General features: G+C 40.9%; 1 protein-coding gene across 1 annotated transcript; it reads right to left on the reverse strand.

The window, feature by feature from the left end:
* Positions 1-2,829: 2,829 nt before the first annotated feature.
* On the reverse strand, positions 2,830-22,796 carry prph2la (peripherin 2-like a). Its single transcript, XM_070546641.1, has 3 exons — positions 22,103-22,796; positions 3,286-3,532; positions 2,830-3,209 (listed from the first exon to the last, which is right to left on the reverse strand). The coding sequence occupies exons 1-3, from the start codon at positions 22,681-22,683 to the stop codon at positions 2,964-2,966; spliced, it is 1,074 nt and encodes a 357-aa protein (XP_070402742.1). The 5' UTR covers positions 22,684-22,796; the 3' UTR covers positions 2,830-2,963.
* Positions 22,797-24,396: the final 1,600 nt, after the last annotated feature.

A 24,396-nucleotide genomic window follows, 5' to 3' on the forward strand; every position in this document is an offset into this window, starting at 1 on the left:
CTAAATGTGACTTTTGTTGTGGGTATGTTGCTTTAAATATTGTTATATTTTAAAAGTTCTGAAATAAAAGAGCTACAACGTTTGGGTGGTGGAAACATTTTGATTAACAAGATGCATCTGGGGTTAGGGTAAAGAATCCGTTTCACATGAACGGCCAGAATCTGTCAGCTAGATGCTTCTCGTGATTCACGAGCATTTTATTATCTGGCTTCAGGTCTGCATGAGTAATTCCAAACTCTTAAAGCTCTCAGTGCTGACAGTAACTGCGCTGCCATATTTCTGATTTCAGACAGCTTAATAGGAACTGCAGCTTTTCTAATAATTTCTTTTATATTTTGATCTAGAAGTTCTATGCTGATGTAGAAAATTATTTTGACAGTGAAAACTTTCATTAATTCTTACAACATTGTCATCTTCTCTCCTCAAACGTGTTAACATTTCAGCTTCCTCTGAAACCTCTTGATTTTCTTCCTTAATTTTAACGCTACAACAGTTTCTGTCCCTTGTATTTGGCATCTGACAACCTCTTCAAATGAACCTTTCCCCAGCATTTTTTGAGAAATTTAAACAGTTTTACAATTGCCTTCGATTGTCATGTTTATCCTCACATGTCTGTCAGTGCTCTTTTGCTTGTCGAGGTAAGTCAACATCCGGCGCTGCAGGTAGATGATGGCAACCTCCACCTCAATGTTTGGTTTAGATTCAAGCTGCAGTGTGTGAAGGGGAAACACTATTTGACGGCTTTTATGACTCCATCAGACATTGTTCCCCCCGTGAAATGAGAGGGAAATGCTATTTGTACTATTAATGTTACTATTAATGTTTCTGTCTGTCTGTGTGAACGAGCTAACAGTTGGGTTGTGAGTACTAGTAGACATTTAAAAGACGGCCTCTGGTCTCTGACAATATTCTTTTTGCTTCTGCCAGATAAACTCTATCTGAGATTTTATCAAGGTGATTCAGCGTGATAAACGGATGCTTTAGTGCATCAACAGGTGAAATACGCTTTGCTGGATCCGTGTTTAAGATTTTCTTCAAAAGGTCTTGAAAATGTTTAATATCTTTCCCTTCAGTGAAATTGTTTGTTTTATTAAGATATTATTGGTCATCCGGGGATTCTTTATTCTCTTCAGGAATAAATTCCTTAATTTTCCACTACTGAAGTCCCCTAAACCCCAGTTCGCTTGTAAAATAAACCCTGACACCAGGAGGCGCCTTGTCTAGTACGTTTTTTGAGGGCTGCCCAAAGAGCCGGACGATCGATCTCATGTAATCCTCTTCACTTCCTTGTGAGATTTTCTTTGAAGCCAGAAACATCTGAAACAAGATAATTCCAAGGCTCCACATGTCGATACCTTTGTCACACGGCAAACCGAGCATTACCTCTAGTGCTCGATAAGGTATTATCTGAAGGTATGTGTTACCCTGTGGTAAAGATTTAGTTTCACATGAACGGCCAAAATCTACCAGCTTGACTCTGAAAGGATGTTTCTGTCAGACTTATCTTGATCCGATCGTGGCATAAGTGATGAATGATCCACACTTGTCTAGTTGTTAATGACTGCTTGGTGTCAAATGTGTCATGTAGAGCCCTGCACGGGCCTAAAACCTGAGCCCGTGTCCAGCCCGGCCGTCGGGCCGGGCTGACCCGAGGGCCTAGGGCTTCAGTGCAGGGCTCTAGTGTCATGGTCTGCGTCTGCGTCTCCCTCATGTGTCTCCTTGTGTTCCTCATGTGTCCCCTTGTCTGCAGCCCCTCCAGGTTCTCCCCCCCAGGTATCCCCCCCCCCCCCCCCCCAGGTCCTGTGCTCCTGTTGGTCTCCCCCTAGTCACCCCTCTGTAGTCTTTCTATAGGTTCAGCTTTTCATTTAATTAGTCTCTTTTAGTGTGTTTCTTTCTCCACCGGTTTTTTTAGTTCTCCTCAGATCATTAGTTGTTTATCGTAATCTTCTTGTCTTTAGGTTTTGTTTTTACACTTAGGTCATGTTATTTTCCCCTCCTCAGCTCACCTTCCCCTCACTGATTACTTAATTGATTTCACTAGGTTTCTCTCCCCACTCATCCTGCCCCATTGTATTTAACCCTGTCTGCGTCTCAGTATCATTGTTTCGCGTCAGTGTTGTTTTGACCCCCCCCCCCCCCCCGTTTTTTTGGCTTCGTACCACATTTTTGTTTTCTCGTTGGACTAATCATCTTAATAAAGATGTTTCATTTCACATCCTCTCCTGCTCCTTGTCGTACTGGGTTTCTGCACAGCTGGTCCTACTCCTCCACCTCTCAACATGACTAAATGAGACGGAGGCAATGAAACAATAGATTACAGTACAGCATCACTACTAGATTAAGTATATTTGTGATGATTACAACCAAAATGAATGAATTATGTCAACCAGGCATCATTTGGAGACGTTCTCATAAAAAAACCTGCAGTTTGTTGGATGATATTCTCTTCTGCTTTAACTTACTCAAATTTAAAGTTTCTGACGAGTTATGCAGATAAAAGCCACAGTTTGTGTCCCAAGGTTTGCTGCTCTTGTAGGAACGTTGATTTAAAATGAAATTTTTTCTTTTTCAAAAGTTCAGTTAAAAAAGTTAATTGTACAGCACCTACAACCCCTCCAAGATGTTTCATAACACATCCGGGCTCACTCACTCACTCACTCACTCACTCACTCACTCACTCACTCACTCACTCACTTACACACACACACTACCAGCAGGCCAGGTGGGTCAAGTGTCATTGGCAACTTGGCTTTTTGAAATCAGAACAGTAAACTTCCTACTTGGTGACCACAGATGCAAAGATATTTTACAGCCTTTATTTGACAGCTTTAGTCTCTGTAGCTAAACTGAATTTTTCGAGCGTAAAACTTGCGATGAAACTTGTGGTTTTTATGGGCTGAAAAGCTTGGAGAAACACGAGGGACAATAACATAAAAACATGGTCGTTTATTTTCTGATAGGGTTCAGCTGGCTTCTGGCCCGTAGTGCGCCTTGGATGTGGACGGGATATCAATGTTAGGGTCTCCATTGTCGCCCGTGTTGATTTGGTTGCTCTTGCCGAGGCTCTTAATGATGCTCATGTTGGTCCGAGCAGTTTCCATCAGGCTGTTTTCCAGCAGCCAGCCGCAAGAGTCAGAGTTGGGGTCTCCTTGTCTTAGCACATTTTCCAGGGAGGTCTGGAGGTAACGGACGCCTGTCAGCACTGACAACTGGAAGACAAGGACATCCGTAATAGATACAAAAATCCCTGTTCGTCTCACTTGTTCCTAGCTAGAGTTTCCTCACCTCAAACAGCCAGGTGATGAGGACTGTGAAGCCAATGGACCTCATGATGTGGGTGAAGCTCTCCAGCAGAGCCTGGCGGCAGCCTTTCATCCACAGGTTCAGCTCCTCCGTCTGGTGTTCGTAGTTGAAATGAGCAGAGTTGTTGGTGATCTGCTGCTGGATGCAGGGCCGGGGAGAGTTGATGTTGCAGCAGCTGTAGGGAACGCCATCCGTCAGGTACTTTCCCTCCACGTTACTCCTCAGTCGGCTGAAAAAGCAAACAGAAAAATAGATCAGTTTCACCATGACTTGATGAGTTTGTCGCATTGACATGCTGACTGGAACCTCTAATAATCTTCAAAACAAATGAATCAATTACAAGCGTTGGCTTTGGATGGGCATGTAGCAAACGTATGAGAGGAGATGTGTTGCTATTTCAGAGAACCTGCAATTTGTGCAGATTTTAATTTTGTGTCACATTTAAACATTTCAGGTTGGTAAAAAAAATGTTACATCAGACAGACGATACGAACAAAACGCCCACTCCTTTTCGGATGATAATTTAACTAATTTAAAGCTACAACTCTGAGGTTTTTTTTATCTGATGCCACCATCTAGGCGGACACTTATGTCACACCTTTAGCTATTTTCACCACTTCTGAATTTATGGCTGAAAGCAGCACCTCTCATTCATGGACGTGCACGTTTTAGCTAAAACACATTGTTTTACCATCATTATTCCTACGGTTTGCTGTTTGTAACATATAAGTTTTAAAGCTCAACCTTATTCATATTTTTAATACATTTGCAGTGGTCTCTAAAGATTAAATGTGTGAAATCAGTTTTCACACACACTGATGTGTAGTTAAATTCATACTCTGCATTTGAGCCATGTCCATGAGGAGAGGTGAGCTGCAGGCATGGTGAATTAACCCCCGAATCCAACAACTTAAAGCTGAGTCAAGCAGGGAGGCATTAAGTCCCATTTTAAAGTCTTTGATATGAACCAGTAAGGATTTGAACCTGAATCTCCCGGTCCCTGGGTGGACACTCATACCACTAGGCCACTGAGCTGGTAGGAAAGAATGCCTTGACTCTGGGGAAACAAAGCTCCAGCGTGTCTGTTTCAGGAACTAGAAATCAGCTGGAGGAGAAAGTGGCAACAGACGGCAGGATTTGAGGTGTTTCTCAGTGCCAAGGAACCTCGCCTTGATGTCTTGGCCCCGCCCCGGTTGCCGAGGAGGTACGTCATCAGGAGATGCCAAGACGTGTTCCAATGTTCACGTTCTACCGAGGCGTGTGTTCTCCGTTCGTTAACCGTACAGCTAGCTGAGCAAGGATACACGGGAGGTGGCTTGTAGTAGAGCTGAGGAAAATAATCAAATAATCGATGCATTGGGATGCGGACATAAACGATTCTGCATCGTAGAGAGTACGCCATAATCGATTATAGTGGAATGTTTTGTTTTTTTAAAGACAGCACCAGCGTAGCATCCAAATCTGTCAGAGTGAGCGTTCTCCACATTTACCAAGTGGTTCCGCCTTAATGTGGTACTGCAGGGCTGAGCGCTAGAGTTGTAACCTGAGACCGAACCGGAACCGAATCAGCCTGACCGGTTCTGTTGGATTTGGGCCGTGAATTAAGTTAAATGACCGGGTTGTCATGCGGCACGCTCCACTCACTCGCACAGCAACAGAGAGAGAGAGAGAGAGAGAGAGAGAGAGAGAGAGAGAGAGAGAGAGAGAGAGAGAGAGAGAGAGAGAGAGAGAGAGAGAGAGAGAGAGAGAGAGATTGTCTGCTCACACAAGAGAGAGGATCGGAGGATGCTCCTCCAAACACGCATTATTATTTTGAATGAATGAATGATCAATTTATTCAGTCAGTTATCTTAAGATAATGTACATTAACATGTCATACAATTAGATACAAATACCATTTCTCACTAACATATGCCTTGTTTTTTATATGGTGTCTATTTGGTATATCATGACTGAATAGGTTTAGGCAGAAGCAATAGCTTATATAATTGCCTAACCTACTTACAAAACATTTTTTTAATTTCCCGCAATGAACCAACAACCCAAATAAAAGTAAAACACAAATCCATCCATCAACATCAAATTAATACTCTTCAAAAATGTTTTTACTGATAAGTTTTTTAAGAACTGAAAGAGAAGTTGCTAATTTTAATTCTATTTTAGCCTCATTCCAAAATTTTACTCCCATTACAGAGATACATCTCCTTTTCATGCCCTTTTTGGCTTTTTGTAGAACAAACATACATACACCTCTTAAATCATATTTACTTTCCCTCTTTACAAAGAACATTAGTATATTTTTTGGCAGAGCTGTTAATTTTACTCTAAACATAAATTGCATTATTTTATAATAATATAGATCTTCCAATTTCATAATCTGTGATTTTAAAAACAACGGGTCAGTATGAGCATAATAATTGCTCTTGTTCATAACTCGAATAGATTTCTTTTGTATAGTTTTTATTTAATGTATATATGTTTTAAAAGTTGAACCCCATATTTCTATACAATATGCCATGCATGGTTGTATTAGTGAACATGTAACCCAGAAGCTAGAACCTTAATGAGGTATTAACTAATTGGCTTACTAATATGATCCATCCTCAATTTAGATAAAATATAAAATATAAATTAAGGAAATTAACAATACTAATTAATAGATATCTAATTAACTAATAGATAATTTCATAATGAATTATTGGAAGGGTGAATAACTAAAATAACGAGTTTAATATTAAACATCGGTTAAAACAAGAATCTTGAACATCACTAACAGAAACAGAAGAGGAAAGCTGTATACTATTGGTCCAGGTGGGAATCTGAAATTTCATTGGCTGAGAGAAATAAGTCCCGCCTCCGCGAAATAAAACCCTGCGACGCAGCTGAGCGAGAGGAGAGACAAACGGCTGTGCAGCACGCAGATACAGAAAACAAAGACTGAGCGGTTAGAGAGAGAGAGAGAGAGAAAAAAAAACAACGGTCGAGGCCGTGAAGAACCCTGATTTGGGTGCCGCATAGATAGAGGGAGAGGCGGACTTGACTCCTTCTAATAAGAGCTAGGAACTTGGAACCAACGCGGTGAGTAAAGAAAAAAGAAGAGAAAAAGCTAACGATGCAACTTAAAAAAAAAAAAGGAAACTTAAATAGCTTATCAAATTAATTCCATTCTTATAGATTTGTGTGGAGACGACAGAGTGAACCAATCCTCTGTAGGAGGGAACCGTTGGAGCGCGTTGGTGAGTGAATGAGATTAAATTCAGTAAATTATTAAATTCAAAAAGCTAATTACAGCAACCGAGGTGACAGCAGTGGGCTGCTAGACGTTAGATCCCAGGAGTTAACATCTCAAACTACCAGTTAACGGTGGTAGGGCATATAGGAGTTAACGGCTCAAACCGCCAGTTAACGGCGGTAGGGCATATGGGATTCCCAGGAGTTAACGGCTCAAACCGCCAGTTAATGGTGGTACGGCCTAGATGTACAAGGTCCTCAGGGGCGTTATAGCTAACGCCATAGAATTAGCAATGCGTCCCTTAACCAAACATTTAATAATAAAAAAAAAATAGATAAATAAAAATAAATAAAAGCTAACTGATTAGGGAGGAATTATTTTACAAAGGTGGACCAAAGGACCAGAATTTATATTTTGTTGAATTTTGTTATAGAACATTTTATTTATTTATTTATTTATTTATTTATTTATTTATTTATTTATTGTGTTACAGATATACAAGGTGTCACAATGCTGTATAGAAACACAACTAAATGTATCCTTGTTGTCATGAATGTATTTCTTGTTGAATAGTGTAGAGTAATAGAATCTAACTGAGCCTATTGAGCTGAACAATTGTTGTCATACGTAATTATATTTCCAGAGCTACTGAGAATTATTTTAATAGACAATCAAATTGATGTTATGTTAGTTGAACTGTGAACCCAAACATGATTGGCTATGCCAATAGAGTGAAGCATTTGTTTAAGTCTGTAAGACTTTATGCTGTGATGTGACGAGAAGGGTCGATGCCAACTCGCTAACAGTCCTGTTGTTTACAGGCTGGGTTTTTTTTTTTTCCTTGGGTTTGATCCCGACTCCTATGATCACTCACTTGGAACGAGAACTGGATTTCTTCCTGACGAGGGAGATGGCGAGCCTTAACCACTGAACGAACCAGGACATCTCAAGTAACTGAAGAGCAGACTGCTCTCTTCTGTGAACAATCTCAACGGTGTGGTAGGAAAAAATCGCACCACCGGACTCTGACTTTCACCCCAAGCGTGGGGATTTGACTTGACGCCGGCTGACTTGTGACTCATATGATCAAATCTCATACCGAGCATTTTACTATTGTCGATTGTTTTCATCTGTTTTTGTGTGTTATCTTTATGTGTTATATTTCCCATTATTATTAAGATTTAGTATATAAACCGTTTCATGCTATACCCGTGACTCCAGTCATTCTTAAACAACCTCCAATTCTCCCCGAACCTAATTATTGGCCCATTTGTTTATTTTTTCTTTTAATTATCTTATTGTATCCTGTAATCCGGTTACATAAAACTTGGCGAGCCAGCCAGGAGAATTGTAGAGTTGTTACCTTAGCTAACCATTGACTGACATCATAAGAGTGCCTGGAGGTCACAGTGGTTTGCCATTTTGGCATTATTGGTACTTTTGAGTGTTTTAAAATGGAAGTTGTGAAAACAGAAAAGGTCAAAGTTTCAAATGCTGTTTTAATCAGTGGGTTAACTGATACAGACCTTGATAACGAAGTCTTTGGGTTTATGGAAGGATTCGGACTAGTTAACAGGCGCATTAAGTTACCAAACTGTGATCAGATTATTGTGGAGTTTCAACATGAAGCCACTGTTAAGGAATTAAAGAAACAATGTTTACCCTATGACAAACCTTGTACTAGGAACCCAGATGTTTTCTTTCATATTCAAGACCTAGCCAGCGCGTACAGTCTAGAAACTAGCACATCTGCCACTGATGCCTATCTGTCAGAGCTCAGGGACATAGCTGCGCGTAGCAATCAATCATTTAAAGACCTTCTAATGGAGGAACTGGCAAAAATTGGGGAATCTTTAGGAAGGGATACCCATGCATCTGAACCAGTCACTGAACCAGAGCCAATGCTCCATAGTGACCAAGTTACATATTCCCTGCCTTTAACACCAGAAGTTAACTATATGAACAACTCAAAGGACAATTGTCCACCTACAGAGACTGGAAAACAAAACCCTTGCATTCCACCAAATCTTTTAAACACACCTGAGGTTCAGCGAGTTATTGTGGAACACATTGTTAAAAGCAGTGAGGTTATCCCTCCGCCTACTTCACAATACAGACTAAAACCGTTCTCAGGGCGAGTTCCACACCCTTCTTTTGAAACTGACTATGATACTTGGCGTAGTAGTGTAGTGTTATGCATAAATGATCCTTCACTCACCAAGTCCCAAATTGTACGAAGAATCGTGGAGAGTCTGTCAGCCCCAGCAGCGAGCATCGTTAAAGCTCTTAGTCCAAAATCCGACCCGGAAACGTACCTTGAACATCTCGATTCAGCTTACGCAGCTGTCGAAGACGGCGACGAGCTCTTTGCTCGCTTCTTAAACACAAACCAGGACAGTGGTGAAAAACCTTCCGATTACTTTCAGAGGTTATACACCTTGTTAAACCTAGTTATTCAGAGGAATGGAATTTCCTCCAGTGACGCCGACCAGCAGCTGCTCAAGCAGTTTTGCAGAGGCTGTTGGGACAGCTCGCTGATTTCAAACCTGCAACTCGAACAAAAGAAAGACAACCCGCCTCATTTTACAGCACTTCTCCTCAAACTGCGCACTGAAGAAGACAAACAGGCTACTAAAGCAGCACGCATGAAACAACACTTAGGGGCACAACGAACTAGAGTGTATTCAAATGTGCAAACAACATGCTCTCAGAGTAAAAACACTTGTGAACTGGAAATAGATGATAACTGTGATGACTTACGCAAACAAATCGCTGAGCTCAGGAGCCAAATTGCACAGCTTAAGGTTAACAACACAGATAAAAAGGCAAAGAAAACTCAAAAAGAGTCAAAACCCCGTGTGGGGACTAAAATTCCAGATGAGCCCAAACAGATTCAGCAGATAACAGCAGTGGTGCCTAGACCAAAGCCTGGATACTGTTTTAAGTGCGGAGAAGATGGGCACATAGCTTCTAGCTGTAGCAACGAGCCAAATCCAGCACTAGTTGCAACTAAAAGACTTGCTCTTAGACAGAAGCAGCGCGAGTGGGAGATGTCAAAGCCAATTGCTCAGTCTCCTCCTTTAAACCGGTAGAAGCTCCTATCGTGGGACAGATAGGTGCTAAAGTAGAACCAAGTCCCTCTCAGGAAAGGACAGAGAGACTTTTTTGCAAGCCAGTTCATGCTCATTCAGTGCCAAAACTTCCCAAAAGATTAGTGGGTGGGCGATGCACAGCTACAGTCTCAGTTAACAGTGTTGAATGTAATTGTTTACTGGATTCAGGGTCCCAGGTAACCACCATTGCCAATTCTTTTTACCAAGAACACTTACCTGACCTCTCAATTAAACCCATCAGTAATCTGTTAGAAGTCGAGGGCTCAAACGGTCAAGCAGTTCCTTATTTAGGATACATAGAGATAAGTGTCACATTTCCAAAAGAGCTCGATCAGTCTGGACTTGAGTTACCTACCCTTGCGTTAGTGGTTCCGGATATAAGCTCAAACTCTGATACACCACTACTCATTGGCACAAACACACTCGATCCTTTGTATGAGCAATTGTCTGCCAATAACTTACCTGATTCCAAGGCACTCTCTTATGGGTACCAACACGTGCTAAAAGCCTTAGCAGTCAGAAAAAAACAAAGCAAAGATGGACGAGTTGGTGTGGTGAAGCTTCGAGGGAGAACCCAAGAAGTTCTCCCTGCAAATAAAAAACTGTTACTAGAAGGGTTTATGCAACCCAGCCAAAACAAGCATGAGCCTTATGCACTCATTGAACAACCCACCAATGGTTCTCTACCAGGGGGTATAATTGTAGACTGTTGCCTCATTTCCTTACCTTCACATGGTCCATACAAAGTACCTGTTGTACTAAGAAACGAAACTAACCATGACATCACATTACCCACTAACTGTGTGATCGCTGAGTTAGTTAAAGCCGATCGTGTTATGCCATATCCAGAACCTGACAAAAGTGATCAGAAAGTACTTGCGGCGTGTAGTTCGCAGCAACAGACTTCACCTTCAAACCCTCCTCTCAGTTTTGACTTCGGTACTTCGCCCTTGTCCGAAGAATGGAAAGGGAGGATCACCAACAAACTTAACACTTACTCCGATGTGTTTTCGCACCACGATCTTGATTTTGGTCATACACAACAGATAAGACATCACATCAACTTAAAAGACGAGACCCCATTCAAACAGAAATCTCGGCCGATCCATCCACATGATTATGAAGCTGTGAGAAAACATTTGGAAGCCCTCTTGGAAACCGGTATAATAAGAGAGTCGGAGTCTCCATTTGCCTCACCAATAGTGGTAGTTCGGAAAAAGAATGGTGAGGTACGTCTATGTATAGACTATAGAAAGCTTAATCTGCAAACCATTCGCGACGCATATGCCCTGCCTAACTTGGAGGAGTCCTTTTCTGCTCTCGCTGGATCACAGTGGTTTTCTGTGATGGACCTCAAGTCAGGTTACTATCAAATAGAGATGTGTGAAAAGGATAAACCTAAAACTGCTTTTGTTTGCCCGTTTGGGTTTTATGAATTTAACCGTATGCCACAAGGAATAACAAATGCTCCAAGCACTTTCCAACGGGTTATGGAAAAGTGTATGAAGGACATTAATCTGAAGGAAGTGTTAGTTTTCCTAGACGACTTGATCGTCTTTTCCAACTCCTTGGAAGAACACGAAACCAGACTTTCTCACGTTCTTGAACGGCTTAGAGAATACGGACTCAAGCTATCACCAGATAAGTGTCGTTTTTTCCAGACATCTGTGCGTTATCTTGGACATATAGTATCTCGAGATGGCATAAAAACCGATCCAGATAAGGTGGAAGCACTCAAAACATGGCCGAAGCCTCAGACTTTGAAGGAACTCCAATCTTTCTTAGGATTTACCGGTTATTACCGACGCTTCGTTAAAGATTACTCAAATATTGTCAAGCCACTAACATCTCTCACGGCTGGTTATCCACCCAAACGGAAAAACTTTAAAACACCACCATGTAGATCAAAGTACTTGAACCCCAAAGAACCCTTTGGGAATCGTTGGAGCCAAGACTGTGAGAAGTCCTTTCAAACTATTATTGAAAAACTTACCACTTCGCCAGTTCTTGGCTACGCTGACGCAAAACTCCCATATCTAGTACACACAGATGCTAGTACGACCGGACTCGGTGCAGCGCTATACCAAGTGCAAAACGGTGTCACACAGGTAATCGCTTATGCAAGTCGCGGTTTAAGCTCTAGTGAAACTAGGTACCCTGCGCACAAGTTGGAGTTTCTAGCCTTAAAGTGGGCCATAACAGATAAGTTTCATGACTATTTGTATGGGAACACATTCACTGTCATTACTGATAATAATCCGTTAACTTACCTCTTAACAACGGCAAAACTCGATGCAACGAGCTATCGTTGGCTAGCTGCGTTGTCCACCTATAATTTTGACATCAGATACCGTGCAGGTACACAGAACGTTGACGCGGATGGCCTGTCTAGGAGGCTGCATGATAAACCTGAAGACAACTCAAAATTCACTGAGGAATGCCAACGACTAGATGAGTTCCGATCTCATCTTTTATCCTCTGTCAAAGAAGTCGAGCTTCAACTTCAAGCCGAAGCAGTGAAGGCAACATGCCAAAAGCACATGGTCTTGGATGAGACTGATTCTCCTTGTGGTTTAGTTCAGTCACTTGCCATGTCTGCAGCGGCCATTCCAGACCTATTCCAGTTGGAAGACAATAGTGACAGTTTCTTTGCTGTGCCCAAGTATAACCATGCTGACCTTGTCTCCTTGCAGAGGAAAGATCCAACCATTGGCCGAGTCATTCAGCTGCTTATGACTGACAATAAACCGCCAACTGATACTATTGCAGAACCCCCGGTGGTTCTTAACCTTTTGAGAGAGTGGAAACGGTTTGAGTTTCAAAATGATTTACTGTACCGGAGACGCCAATTAGGACCAGAGACATCATTGCAGTTAGTCTTGCCTGATTCATTACGTTCAACAGTCATGCAAAGCCTACATGATGATATGGGGCATCTTGGGGTTGAACGTACGACAGATCTCATTCGGTCCCGTTTTTACTGGCCAAGAATGGCTAGTGATATCGAAATCAAAGTTAAAACTTGCGAAAGATGTATCCGTCGGAAGGCCCTCCCTGACAAAGCTGCTCCAATGGTGAGTATTACCACCACCAGACCTATGGAGTTAGTTTGCATGGATTTTCTCTCCATAGAACCAGACAGTAAGAACACTAAAGATGTCTTAGTGATTACAGACCATTTTACAAAGTATGCAGTGTCCATCCCAACCAAAGATCAGAAAGCCACCACCGTCGCGAAGAACCTGTGGGAACATTTTTTAGTCCACTACGGGTTTCCTGAGCGTCTTCATAGTGATCAGGGACGGGATTTCGAATCACGTACAATCAAGGAACTTTGTTCTTTACTTGGTATCCGTAAAGTCAGAACGAGCCCTTATCACCCTCGTGGCAACCCCGTTGAACGGTACAATCGTACATTACTCAGCATGTTGGGAACTTTACAAGCCACTGAGAAACATCACTGGCGCGATTTTGTAAAACCACTTACTCACTCGTACAATTGTACAAAAAATGACGTGACGGGATACTCTCCCTACGAGCTAATGTTCGGTAGGCAGCCTCGGTTGCCTATAGATATTGCCTTTGGGTTACCGCATTTGAACAAGCCCTCTATAACTCATTCTCAGTATGTTAAAGAACTGAAGAGTCATCTGGAACAGAGTTATGACATTGTCATAAAAAACTCTCAAAAAACAGCGAGGAAGAACAAAGAACGGTTCGACAGAAACATTCGTGAGTCCACACTAGGTGTGGGAGATCGTGTTTTAGTCCGAAATCTTCGCTTAAGAGAAAAGCATAAATTAGCAGACAAATGGGAGCAAACAGTGTATATAGTTCTCAAACAGATGGAAAACTTGCCAGTATACACTGTAAAGCCAGAGAACGGAGAAGGACCCAACAGAACACTCCACAGAGATCTTTTACTGCCTTGTGGTTTTCTCTCTTCATTAGAAAATGAAACAGAACGCGTTACGAAACCTAGCAGACCTCATACAAGACAGAGTTCAGCCTTAGAACCTGACCCAGATGAGCCACTTGACGAAGAGGTAGATGAGTTTTATTACTCTGATCTTCCACAAGTGCTAAACCGACCATCCTATCAAATAGCGGTCACCTTGCCAAATAGGGAACTCATAGCAGATTCAGGACCGGTAAATAATATTCAACAACAAAACACACTATCCTTACACACAGGGGATCGCAAGGAACCAACCTTAGCTGGTAATGAAAATGCTGAATTGTCCTTACTTGACAAAGGCATCAACACCGAAACATTCTTACCTGACAGAATGAGTGAAACTGCGACATTCTTACCTGAAAGAGTGAAAGAAGCAGCAACATACTTACCTGAAAAAACGAAAAAAAACGAAGTATACTTACCTGACGTAGAAACGGGGGATGAAACTAACACAAACCTACCTCAATTGGATGGTGTCCTAAAGTCGCAGCAACGTGATGTAAGTTTTGAACCCATCATACACGATCAGACACATACATCTGAAAAGACCAAAGTCTTAGAGAATAGCTCATCAGCTCTGTCGGAAACAGAGAGCTCACTTCGTCCTGTCTCAGTTGAGAATCAAACCGAAACGGATGAGCATGATACTGTGCAACCAGAGATGTATGTCAGGAGATCTGAACGAAGTAGTCAGCCTCCTCAAAGACTAACTTACTCTCAATTGGGCAATCCACTAGTGACCGTAGTTAGGTCCCTTTTCCAAGGACTTAATAAAGCTTTTATTGACTCTCTTACTCAAGAAGTTGTGTACCCCGTAGAAACAATGCACAGGGACGTGCATGATATTTAATGGGGGAGGATGTAACCCAGAAGCTAGAACCTTAATGAGGTATTAACTAATTGGCTTACTAATATGATCCATCCTCAATTTAGATAAAATATAAAATATAAATTAAGGAAATTAACAATACTAATTAATAGATATCTAATTAACTAATAGATAATTTCATAATGAATTATTGGAAGGGTGAATAACTAAAATAACGAGTTTAATATTAAACATCGGTTAAAACAAGAATCTTGAACATCACTAACAGAAACAGAAGAGGAAAGCTGTATACTATTGGTCCAGGTGGGAATCTGAAATTTCATTGGCTGAGAGAAATAAGTCCCGCCTCCGCGAAATAAAACCCTGCGACGCAGCTGAGCGAGAGGAGAGACAAACGGCTGTGCAGCACGCAGATACAGAAAACAAAGACTGAGCGGTTAGAGAGAGAGAGAGAGAGAAAAAAAAACAACGGTCGAGGCCGTGAAGAACCCTGATTTGGGTGCCGCATAGATAGAGGGAGAGGCGGACTTGACTCCTTCTAATAAGAGCTAGGAACTTGGAACCAACGCGGTGAGTAAAGAAAAAAGAAGAGAAAAAGCTAACGATGCAACTTAAAAAAAAAAAAGGAAACTTAAATAGCTTATCAAATTAATTCCATTCTTATAGATTTGTGTGGAGACGACAGAGTGAACCAATCCTCTGTAGGAGGGAACCGTTGGAGCGCGTTGGTGAGTGAATGAGATTAAATTCAGTAAATTATTAAATTCAAAAAGCTAATTACAGCAACCGAGGTGACAGCAGTGGGCTGCTAGACGTTAGATCCCAGGAGTTAACATCTCAAACTACCAGTTAACGGTGGTAGGGCATATAGGAGTTAACGGCTCAAACCGCCAGTTAACGGCGGTAGGGCATATGGGATTCCCAGGAGTTAACGGCTCAAACCGCCAGTTAATGGTGGTACGGCCTAGATGTACAAGGTCCTCAGGGGCGTTATAGCTAACGCCATAGAATTAGCAATGCGTCCCTTAACCAAACATTTAATAATAAAAAAAAAATAGATAAATAAAAATAAATAAAAGCTAACTGATTAGGGAGGAATTATTTTACAAAGGTGGACCAAAGGACCAGAATTTATATTTTGTTGAATTTTGTTATAGAACATTTTATTTATTTATTTATTTATTTATTTATTTATTTATTTATTTATTGTGTTACAGATATACAAGGTGTCACAATGCTGTATAGAAACACAACTAAATGTATCCTTGTTGTCATGAATGTATTTCTTGTTGAATAGTGTAGAGTAATAGAATCTAACTGAGCCTATTGAGCTGAACAATTGTTGTCATACGTAATTATATTTCCAGAGCTACTGAGAATTATTTTAATAGACAATCAAATTGATGTTATGTTAGTTGAACTGTGAACCCAAACATGATTGGCTATGCCAATAGAGTGAAGCATTTGTTTAAGTCTGTAAGACTTTATGCTGTGATGTGACGAGAAGGGTCGATGCCAACTCGCTAACAGTCCTGTTGTTTACAGGCTGGGTTTTTTTTTTTTCCTTGGGTTTGATCCCGACTCCTATGATCACTCACTTGGAACGAGAACTGGATTTCTTCCTGACGAGGGAGATGGCGAGCCTTAACCACTGAACGAACCAGGACATCTCAAGTAACTGAAGAGCAGACTGCTCTCTTCTGTGAACAATCTCAACGGTGTGGTAGGAAAAAATCGCACCACCGGACTCTGACTTTCACCCCAAGCGTGGGGATTTGACTTGACGCCGGCTGACTTGTGACTCATATGATCAAATCTCATACCGAGCATTTTACTATTGTCGATTGTTTTCATCTGTTTTTGTGTGTTATCTTTATGTGTTATATTTCCCATTATTATTAAGATTTAGTATATAAACCGTTTCATGCTATACCCGTGACTCCAGTCATTCTTAAACAACCTCCAATTCTCCCCGAACCTAATTATTGGCCCATTTGTTTATTTTTTCTTTTAATTATCTTATTGTATCCTGTAATCCGGTTACAAACAGTATATTAGACGTAAGGCCTTATGGTTTAGTATGTCCTTCAGTTTATATAATAGACCCAAAGATTTGGCAATTTTTCCTTTTATGTAATTTAAATGATGCTTCCAGGATAAGTTAGAGTCAATCACAACACCAAGAAATTTTATTTCAGACACTCTTTCAATTTCAGTATCTGAAATTGTTAATTTAAAGTCCCCATTTTTTACCTTCTTATTTCCAAAAATCATAAATTTAGTCTTTTTTATATTCAGTGATAGTTTATTTACATCAAACCAAGATTTGAGGATATTTAACTCTTTTTCGGCCTTCTTTAAAAGTTATTTTATATCTTTACCTGAACAAACTAAAGTTGTATCATCTGCAAACATTATAAATTTGAAAAAATCTGCCACGTTACATATGTCATTTATATATAAAGTAAATAATATAGGACCTATTACTGAACCTTGTGGAACTCCACAACTTATTTCTCTAAATCCAGATTTTATATCTTTAATTTGTACATACTGTTGTCTGTCTTGTAAGTAACTCTCTATCCAGGACTTCGCTATTCCTCGTAGGCCATAATTTTCCATCTTTTCATAATTTAATTATTATTTCTCCTGGAAGCGCTCAGTCAGACCGAGTGTTGTGATGCCAGGAGATCCGGTCTTGGGGAGGGGGCAGGGTCAGTGACGGTGGATGCAGCGTAATCATCTGTCTCTTTTATTTAGGGACACGGAGAAGTTAAAAGGAGAGAGAAATAGAAGATAGAAGTTTTTGTTCCACTTTATTCTTTTGTTTCATGATGGTAAACTGATGTTAAATTCGGCTTAAAGAGAAGCTGGGAGGAAGCTTTGGTTCATTTTAGGTTACAGGAGATCTCGTTTCCTGTCTGCTCCTCCAGAGACAGCATGGACATGAGGGTTACATGGTGAGGGTTACACAGGACAGGTTAGTGGAAAGGTTTGTAGTTAGCTGGTTAGTGAAAGAGATCCATCTGCTGGGTAATTTAATCCTAATCCAGCCCACAGCCTCCTGCTGGTGTTATTGTCAGCAAGAATAAAACACACATCTTAAATATTATTGGAAGTGTAGAATTTGTTTTATGTTTTATTATTTTCTGCATCAAACAGAACTTGATTCATTCTCCAACATTTCAGAAATGAACCACTGGGTTCAAATAAAATAACAAACTAAGTTAAACATTTCATTTGGTGTTATTTCTGACACCCTTGAACTGTGGAATAAATATTGGACTCTAAAGCTGCTCAGAGACATTAAAGTCTCATATATGAACCCATTATGTATATTATTATGACGTTAAACACTCATATATGAACCCATTATGTATATTATTATGACGTTATTCCTGTAGGTTTTTAGTACGTTTTTAGATTTTGTGAGTTTTTGCAAAGCGTGTTTTTCTCAGCCTGAGGCGTGGTGTTGAATGAGGAAACAGATTGTTTTACTTTGTTAAATCTTAAATGTTTAAAATGTTTTGTCCTAACCTCTTGTGAATTGAGAGTTTTTGAGGGATGGCAGGTTGTGCCAATTACGTTTTTGATCAAATAAAAATAAAAATAAAAAGCAATTATCTGACATCTTATATTTATCGATGAAAACCAATACATATGACATAGTCGTGATGTATCGTGATGCATCGGGATATCTAATCGAATTGAATCGTTGACCCAATAATCGTAATTGAATCGAATCGGGAGACAAGTGAAGATTCACACCTCTAGCTTGTAGCCTAGCCTTGGTCAAAAATTACCCAGAATACGGATGCAGATCTATCAAAAGGATGGTGGATCAGAAGCCGGCAGTTACTTCGGGGTCAAATTTCAAGTTTAAAAGAGGCAACTAATTAAAAATGTTTTTTTTTTAGATCCAACGAAGTTATCTATGGTTGGTTAGTTGCTTATTAGTTGCAGTTTCAGCGGCTAGCGGGTAGTAACTCACTTAAATATTTTATTATTATCTCCCGTGTCACGTGACATCACGTGACCACCGTGGAGGCCGTGGTCACGTGATGCAAGTCTGCTCCATTTAACCGTTTTCTTTGACCAAGGAAGGACAGTGTCCTCGTAAGCAAGGCGCCTGGTCTCGTAAGACATCGCCTCACAAGGCCAGGTGCCTTGACATTGAGAAACCCTGCTGGAGTTGTAGTTCCTGATATTTGGATGTCTCGCCTCTGATTGGCCAACAGCAACGGGACTCTGCCACTGACTCTGTTTGCTTTTATCTCCACAAATCACACAATCCTGAAGGAGTTTTGTCATGTGGTGGAGTTGCTATTGCTAACGGTTAGCTTCTACAAGTCAAGACATTCTCTGCTGATTCCTGTACGTTAAACCAACAACAGCCTTCCCCGTTGTGGGTCACGTTGGGTGAGTCCATGAACGTTAAGAGACAGTGTGACATAGATCTGTCAGGTTTTTCAAATCCTAGAGTTTCACTGTTTATTTTCTATTAGAAGCTAATGCAGGAGAAATGAAAAACGCAGAGTTGAAAGACTTGTTCATGAAAACAGTAGCCAACTCTGTTGGCTGTCTGTACAGAAACCGGACCGCATCTGTGACACACTAATGTGTAGTCCCATTAGAAACTATAATGGTTGAAATGAGGAAAAGTGACACTGCTGATGTCTTTCTTTTGGTTGCAGTTACAACACCAGGCCACATGATGGCGCCTTGAATGGTGAGGCAGAGTAGCAGGGTTAGAGGTCCCCTTCTCCAATTCGGCGGGAGCAAGCAATGTTGGGAGTAATGCGGTACAAAAGTAATTAATTACTGTAATGCATTGCTTTTTGCTGTAATGTGGTAATGTAAGGCATTACAGGGAAAGAAAATGGTAATATTTACTCGGTACAATTGTCAGTAACGCGGTAATTACAACGCATTTTTAAACCCAGAATCAAGATGTGTTCCTTAAAAATTCAAACTGCGGGAAACCCGAAGAAAGATCCAGTATCTGCATGTATTACATCATTTATGGACTCAGCTTTGCGGGCAGAGAGGACGCAGCGGTAACGTCTCAGCAGCGTCCTGCATGCGGCCGCTGTAACATTCACAAAATCGCTCCGCTAAAACAAAATAATTCACTTGCGATCGTTCATATCAGCACATATTCTCTGGTATTTTGTGCTTTTCTGACGTGCTTTGCCTCAGCTGAGTTCATAATCTGTGCCCCGGTGATTTCAACTCATTACTGCTGGAGCGTCGCTCATGTGAAGATCCCTTTGGCTGATTAGTTAGAATGTAGAAAATCTAGTTTACAGTTTTTCTGGAAGACGGAGAAAACATGCAGCATGCAGGAAGGTTAGAGAGAGAAAGGGCAGGACATTATTCAAACAAAATCAAGAAAAAAATAAAAAATTAGGTAGATTTATCCCCAATACACATGTTTACCAGTGAAAAGCAATAATATATAAGCATTTAATATTTATACATGTGATAGAATCAGATCACCCCAGAAGTCAGTCCCACATCCAGGGCCGTATCAAGGCATTTGGGGACCAAGGCACATATAGGCTTGGAGCCCCCACCACCTCACTCCCTGATCAGTTAATATAAGATGGCAGCGTGCTGAGAGTACAGATTGTTGTTGCTTTTATTTAATAAACAATCATTTTAAAGCACTGTTATTATATCTGACTGTTTTTAACAGCAATCCTAGCTCAGACACCACATCACCTTCCACATATATGTCATGAGCTCACTGAGCGTCACATTACCAGATTCATACTGAAGTTGTGTTGGTGAAAGTAACTTAGAGTAATGCAAAAGTAGTGTAATGCCTTACATTTTAAAATCAGTAATATTGTAATGTAATGAATTACTTTAAAATGAGGGTAACAAGTAATAAATAAATAATGCATTACAGTTTTGAAGTAACTTGCCCAACACTGGGAGCAAGGCAAAGATTAACAGCACCTGTCGTCTCTGTCTCTTCTTTTTCCTGTTTTACAGGTTAGTGACTGAGTAAAACAACATGAAAACAGTTGTAAGCTATTGATGGGAAACACAGCTCAATGTGGAAGTATAAACCAGGGTGTAAACGCTGTTATTGGTTTAATGTAAACTGTAAAAGACTGTAAAAAATGCCGAGGTCGGGCCAGCTGCAGCCGCCATGTTGATTTTTATTTTACATTTATTCCACACTTATTTCGTGCTGTTTTAGCTAGATAATCTCCGGTTGTCTCCTGATACGTTTCATAAATAGGTTAAGATGCCGTTGGCAGTAAAGAATGTGTGGTTACTGCCGGTTCTGAAAAGTGATTTTTGAAGAATGTTTATGCTCAGCCTGCCAGAATACACGTGATTCCTCCATGATGCTTTTTGTGAGCTAATAAGCTAATTAGCCCGGTACTGTTGTTTAAAGCAGAATAAATATTTTAGACCTGAAGCAGAATAAATATATTTTGGTTAAGAAAACAGTAAAAATATGTTGGACTAAGATCATAAATAGATATATTCTGGATTAAAGTCACAGATAAAATTTATTAAAACATACATTTCATACGGTTGTAAATGTCTGTGCTGAGAGGAACCGAATGCATGTATGATTTTAATTTTAAGGATGCTACATATTAAGTGTTTTGTTTAACCATGTGAAGGATGATGGTTTTGCAACTTGAAGATATATGGAATTGTAATAATAAAATTTGGCGGGAGCAAGGCAAAGATTAACAGCACCTGTCGTCTCTGTCTCATCTTTTTCCCGTTTTACAGGAACATTTAATCTTGTCAACAGGCCCAACTCCTGGGGTTCGTTACACATCTGTTCCACATTCAGAGTGAACGAGTCTTAACCCTCCCTCTGGTCCTAATGGGTGTGACCCCACGAAGAAAGTTGACCATTGAGCAGGATTGATGGTTTATCCCTTGGGTCCATGTGGCAGGGGTGAGGAGTGAGCACCACCTCACCCCTGCCAATCCTGCTTAATGGCCAACTTTCCTCGCGGGGTCACCCATAAAGACAGTAGGAGGATTAAAGGCATTCAACTTAAGTTTTACAGCCAGGTTGTCATTTTGCTTTTAATAAGTACAGTCATCTACCATTTACCATTTATTTAGCTGCTGGGATGTATCTGCCTATTTGGCTTCTTGTAATGAACCCCATAGCTGCATATTGTACCTTCCTACAATAATGAACAATTTATGAATGTCTTCAAAGCTCTTAGTGTCACATTCTGCCCCTGCCTTCCTGACTGCTCTCTCTCCTGCCCTGATTAGCCCTTATTGTTTTCACCTGTCCCTTGTTTACCTGCCCATGTGTTCCTGATTTCCCTGTGTATTTATACCTCCCTCCTTGTGCCAGTCTTTATCAGATCATTGTTTGTGTTAGCTGTCAGCGTTCTGTTTTGTCCTGCCGTTCCCACTCTATTATTAAAACCATTTTTACTTCATCCGAGCCTGCACTTTTACCTCCTGAGCTGCCTCTCCACACATGGTTCATCATCTCCTCACCTGCAATCATGACACTTAGACTCATGGCAGCATCGACTCCAGCATAGAGTTTAAATTGGAGATCAGACAGCAATTAATAAATAAATAAAATAAAATGATGAAACCCCAAAACAGAAGATCAGCACACATTTGCAAAAACATGAATACTTTTTTTTTTTTTTACTTACTCCACCACTTCCTTTTTGGACATGTCCAAGTAACGGTTGCTTATCCACTGGATCTGAAACCAGTCCTTGTAGCCGTTGTTTCCACAGCACTGGAACTCTATCTGCAGCATGTCCACAGTATGCTTCAGGAAGCAGCGTCCTGGTGTGTCTGTGTCCTTATAGAACCTCATGGCCTGCGTCAGACCCATGTCCAGAGACTCCTCCAGCTCCCAGTGCATACCGTAGCACATCAGAGCTCCCACCAGCACGCAGAAGGTGAAGAAGAAGGTGCACACGATGTAAGGCAGCATGATCAGCTTCCAGCGTAGGAACTTGGTAGAGTCCACACAGTCGTAGCAGATCTTCCCACCCAGAAAGTTGATGGCACAAGCAATGAGACCCACAGCTATGAGCATGTTGGGAACGTACTGGATGTCCCTCCCAGCCATCAGCTCCCCTCGCTTGTTGATCTCCACCTTAAGGAAGATTCCCAGGCTGAACAGGATGGCCCCCGTAACCACGGAGATCCAGTTGAGGATCCACAGCACCTGGGCCAGCTTGTCCCTTTTGGTTTTGGTGAATGTCACTTTCAAAACTGCCATGATTCCTTTAAATCCAGGGTGGGATTAGAGGTGGGATGCAGACAGAGCTCTGGAATGAAACAGGTTATCGGGGGGGAGCAAGGGGAGGGGGGTTGCTAGTACAATTCCCTGAATGTCCTTCCATAAGCAGCTTAGCCTGACAACATTGACTGATATCGTTGATATCGTGTGGTGTGCTGAATTATGGTTGAAGGGGACTGTGGCAAAAAAAAAAAAAAAGAACATTTCAAAACAAGGATCATTAAATTATTTAATAAAAAGAATTGATTAAAAATGAATAAATAAAACCAAGTTTAGGACAAGACAGGAAAACTAAAACAATAAATCTTAGACTCCTTTTTGCCTCACCTTTAGGTGCTCAGCGTTCCAGCCCTGATATCAGCGCTCCCTCATGCTGGTTTCTTAATGGGAACATCTTTAGAGTTAGTCCTGAGGGAGACAAGTGGTCGTCGTGACACAGAAGACACACAAAGCTGCTACAGACGGAGACTAGTAGCCAAGACCTGACCCTCCTTCTAATCCCTTTTAATCATTAATCAGCCCTGGGCCCCACTGAGGATTTGGACCCACCTTCTGCCACCTATGCAGATCTGATTGTTACTGAGAAAGTAAAGCTGGATGCACTTTGTGTAAGAGCCTTAAAGAATATTTAAGAGAAATCAGCTGTCAGAACAAAAACAGCCCTATGTTCAAAAGGGAAAAAAAAAGTGACCCTAAAGTACTCTGACTAGGGCTGCAGTGAATAATCGATTAACTTGGCGCAATTAATCGATTAATTGGATAAGCCTTTGTATTTCCTTTGCTTTGAAAATATGGTAAACGTAACGAAGCAGTACGAGTTGTGAAAAACAATTCAGTAACCAGTTTATTTATATTATAACAACATTTAATGCATTTAACTCCTTTTCATTTGCTTCCTATTGACTCTGGTGCACGTTCAGCTGACAAGGATGGATTTTCCCATGGGCTGGTCTGTCATTTGAAGCCGATTTCTGAAACAGAGCAAAAGGAAATGTAACCAGTTAACAGTGGTGATTATTATACAAACAAATAAACTACAATATAGTAAAAATCCTTCAACTAAGATTTTAAAAGTCCATGTGCTTTGTGTTGAAAAATAGAGTGAAGGAGGAAATATTCTGCACAGTACTTTACAGCAGTGCTGCAAATCAGCCAATGAAATGTTAACTGAGAGTGAGATTAGTGGATTAACGTGGAGGAACGTAGCTTAAATGAAGAGAGAACGAAGCTGCAGGTGATGGGACTGAGCAGCAAATCCTTGAGACGGCACCGGAACTCGGACCAACTCAGATCCGAGCCACATCAGACCTCTAACCCACAGAGACAGCACAGAGTAAGTCTAAAAAACCAAAAGAAATTTTTAAAATAATTACAATAATCTTCATCCTTTAATCTGGTCTCACTCAACCATTGATGTGATTATAGATGAGGTCATTTAAGACATGCGAGCTGTGGCTTGAATAAAGATTTTGATACTAATATTCCTCCTCAACGATCCACCACGCCGTCTCTTTCATTGTTGTGGACTGAATGAGCCACTGGAGGCTCGCCCAGCATGCTGGAGAGTCTGTGGTCTGAAGCGTTGGCTGCCAAAAACACCAGAATCCTTTTCTGCTGGCTGGAGAAGCAAACAGCTGAGGGTGTGAAACATTTTATTTGCAAACACCTGAAAAAAAATACTTTGTCACTAAG

The sequence above is a fragment of the Nothobranchius furzeri genome, chromosome 18 (genome assembly GCF_043380555.1).
Source record: "Nothobranchius furzeri strain GRZ-AD chromosome 18, NfurGRZ-RIMD1, whole genome shotgun sequence".
Classification (NCBI taxonomy): Eukaryota; Metazoa; Chordata; class Actinopteri; order Cyprinodontiformes; family Nothobranchiidae; genus Nothobranchius; species Nothobranchius furzeri.

Bases quoted from the DNA above. Each gene is read 5' to 3' on its own strand.
- prph2la (XM_070546641.1), bottom strand. From the start codon at position 22,683: ATGGCAGTTTTGAAAGTGACATTCACCAAAACCAAAAGGGACAAGCTG. The intron at 3,533-22,102 runs GTAAGTAAAAAA...TTGCTTTTTCAG, and splicing joins TCCAAAAAGGAAGTGGTGGA to CCGACTGAGGAGTAACGTGG. The intron at 3,210-3,285 runs GTGAGGAAACTC...CTTGTCTTCCAG, and splicing joins TCATCACCTGGCTGTTTGAG to TTGTCAGTGCTGACAGGCGT.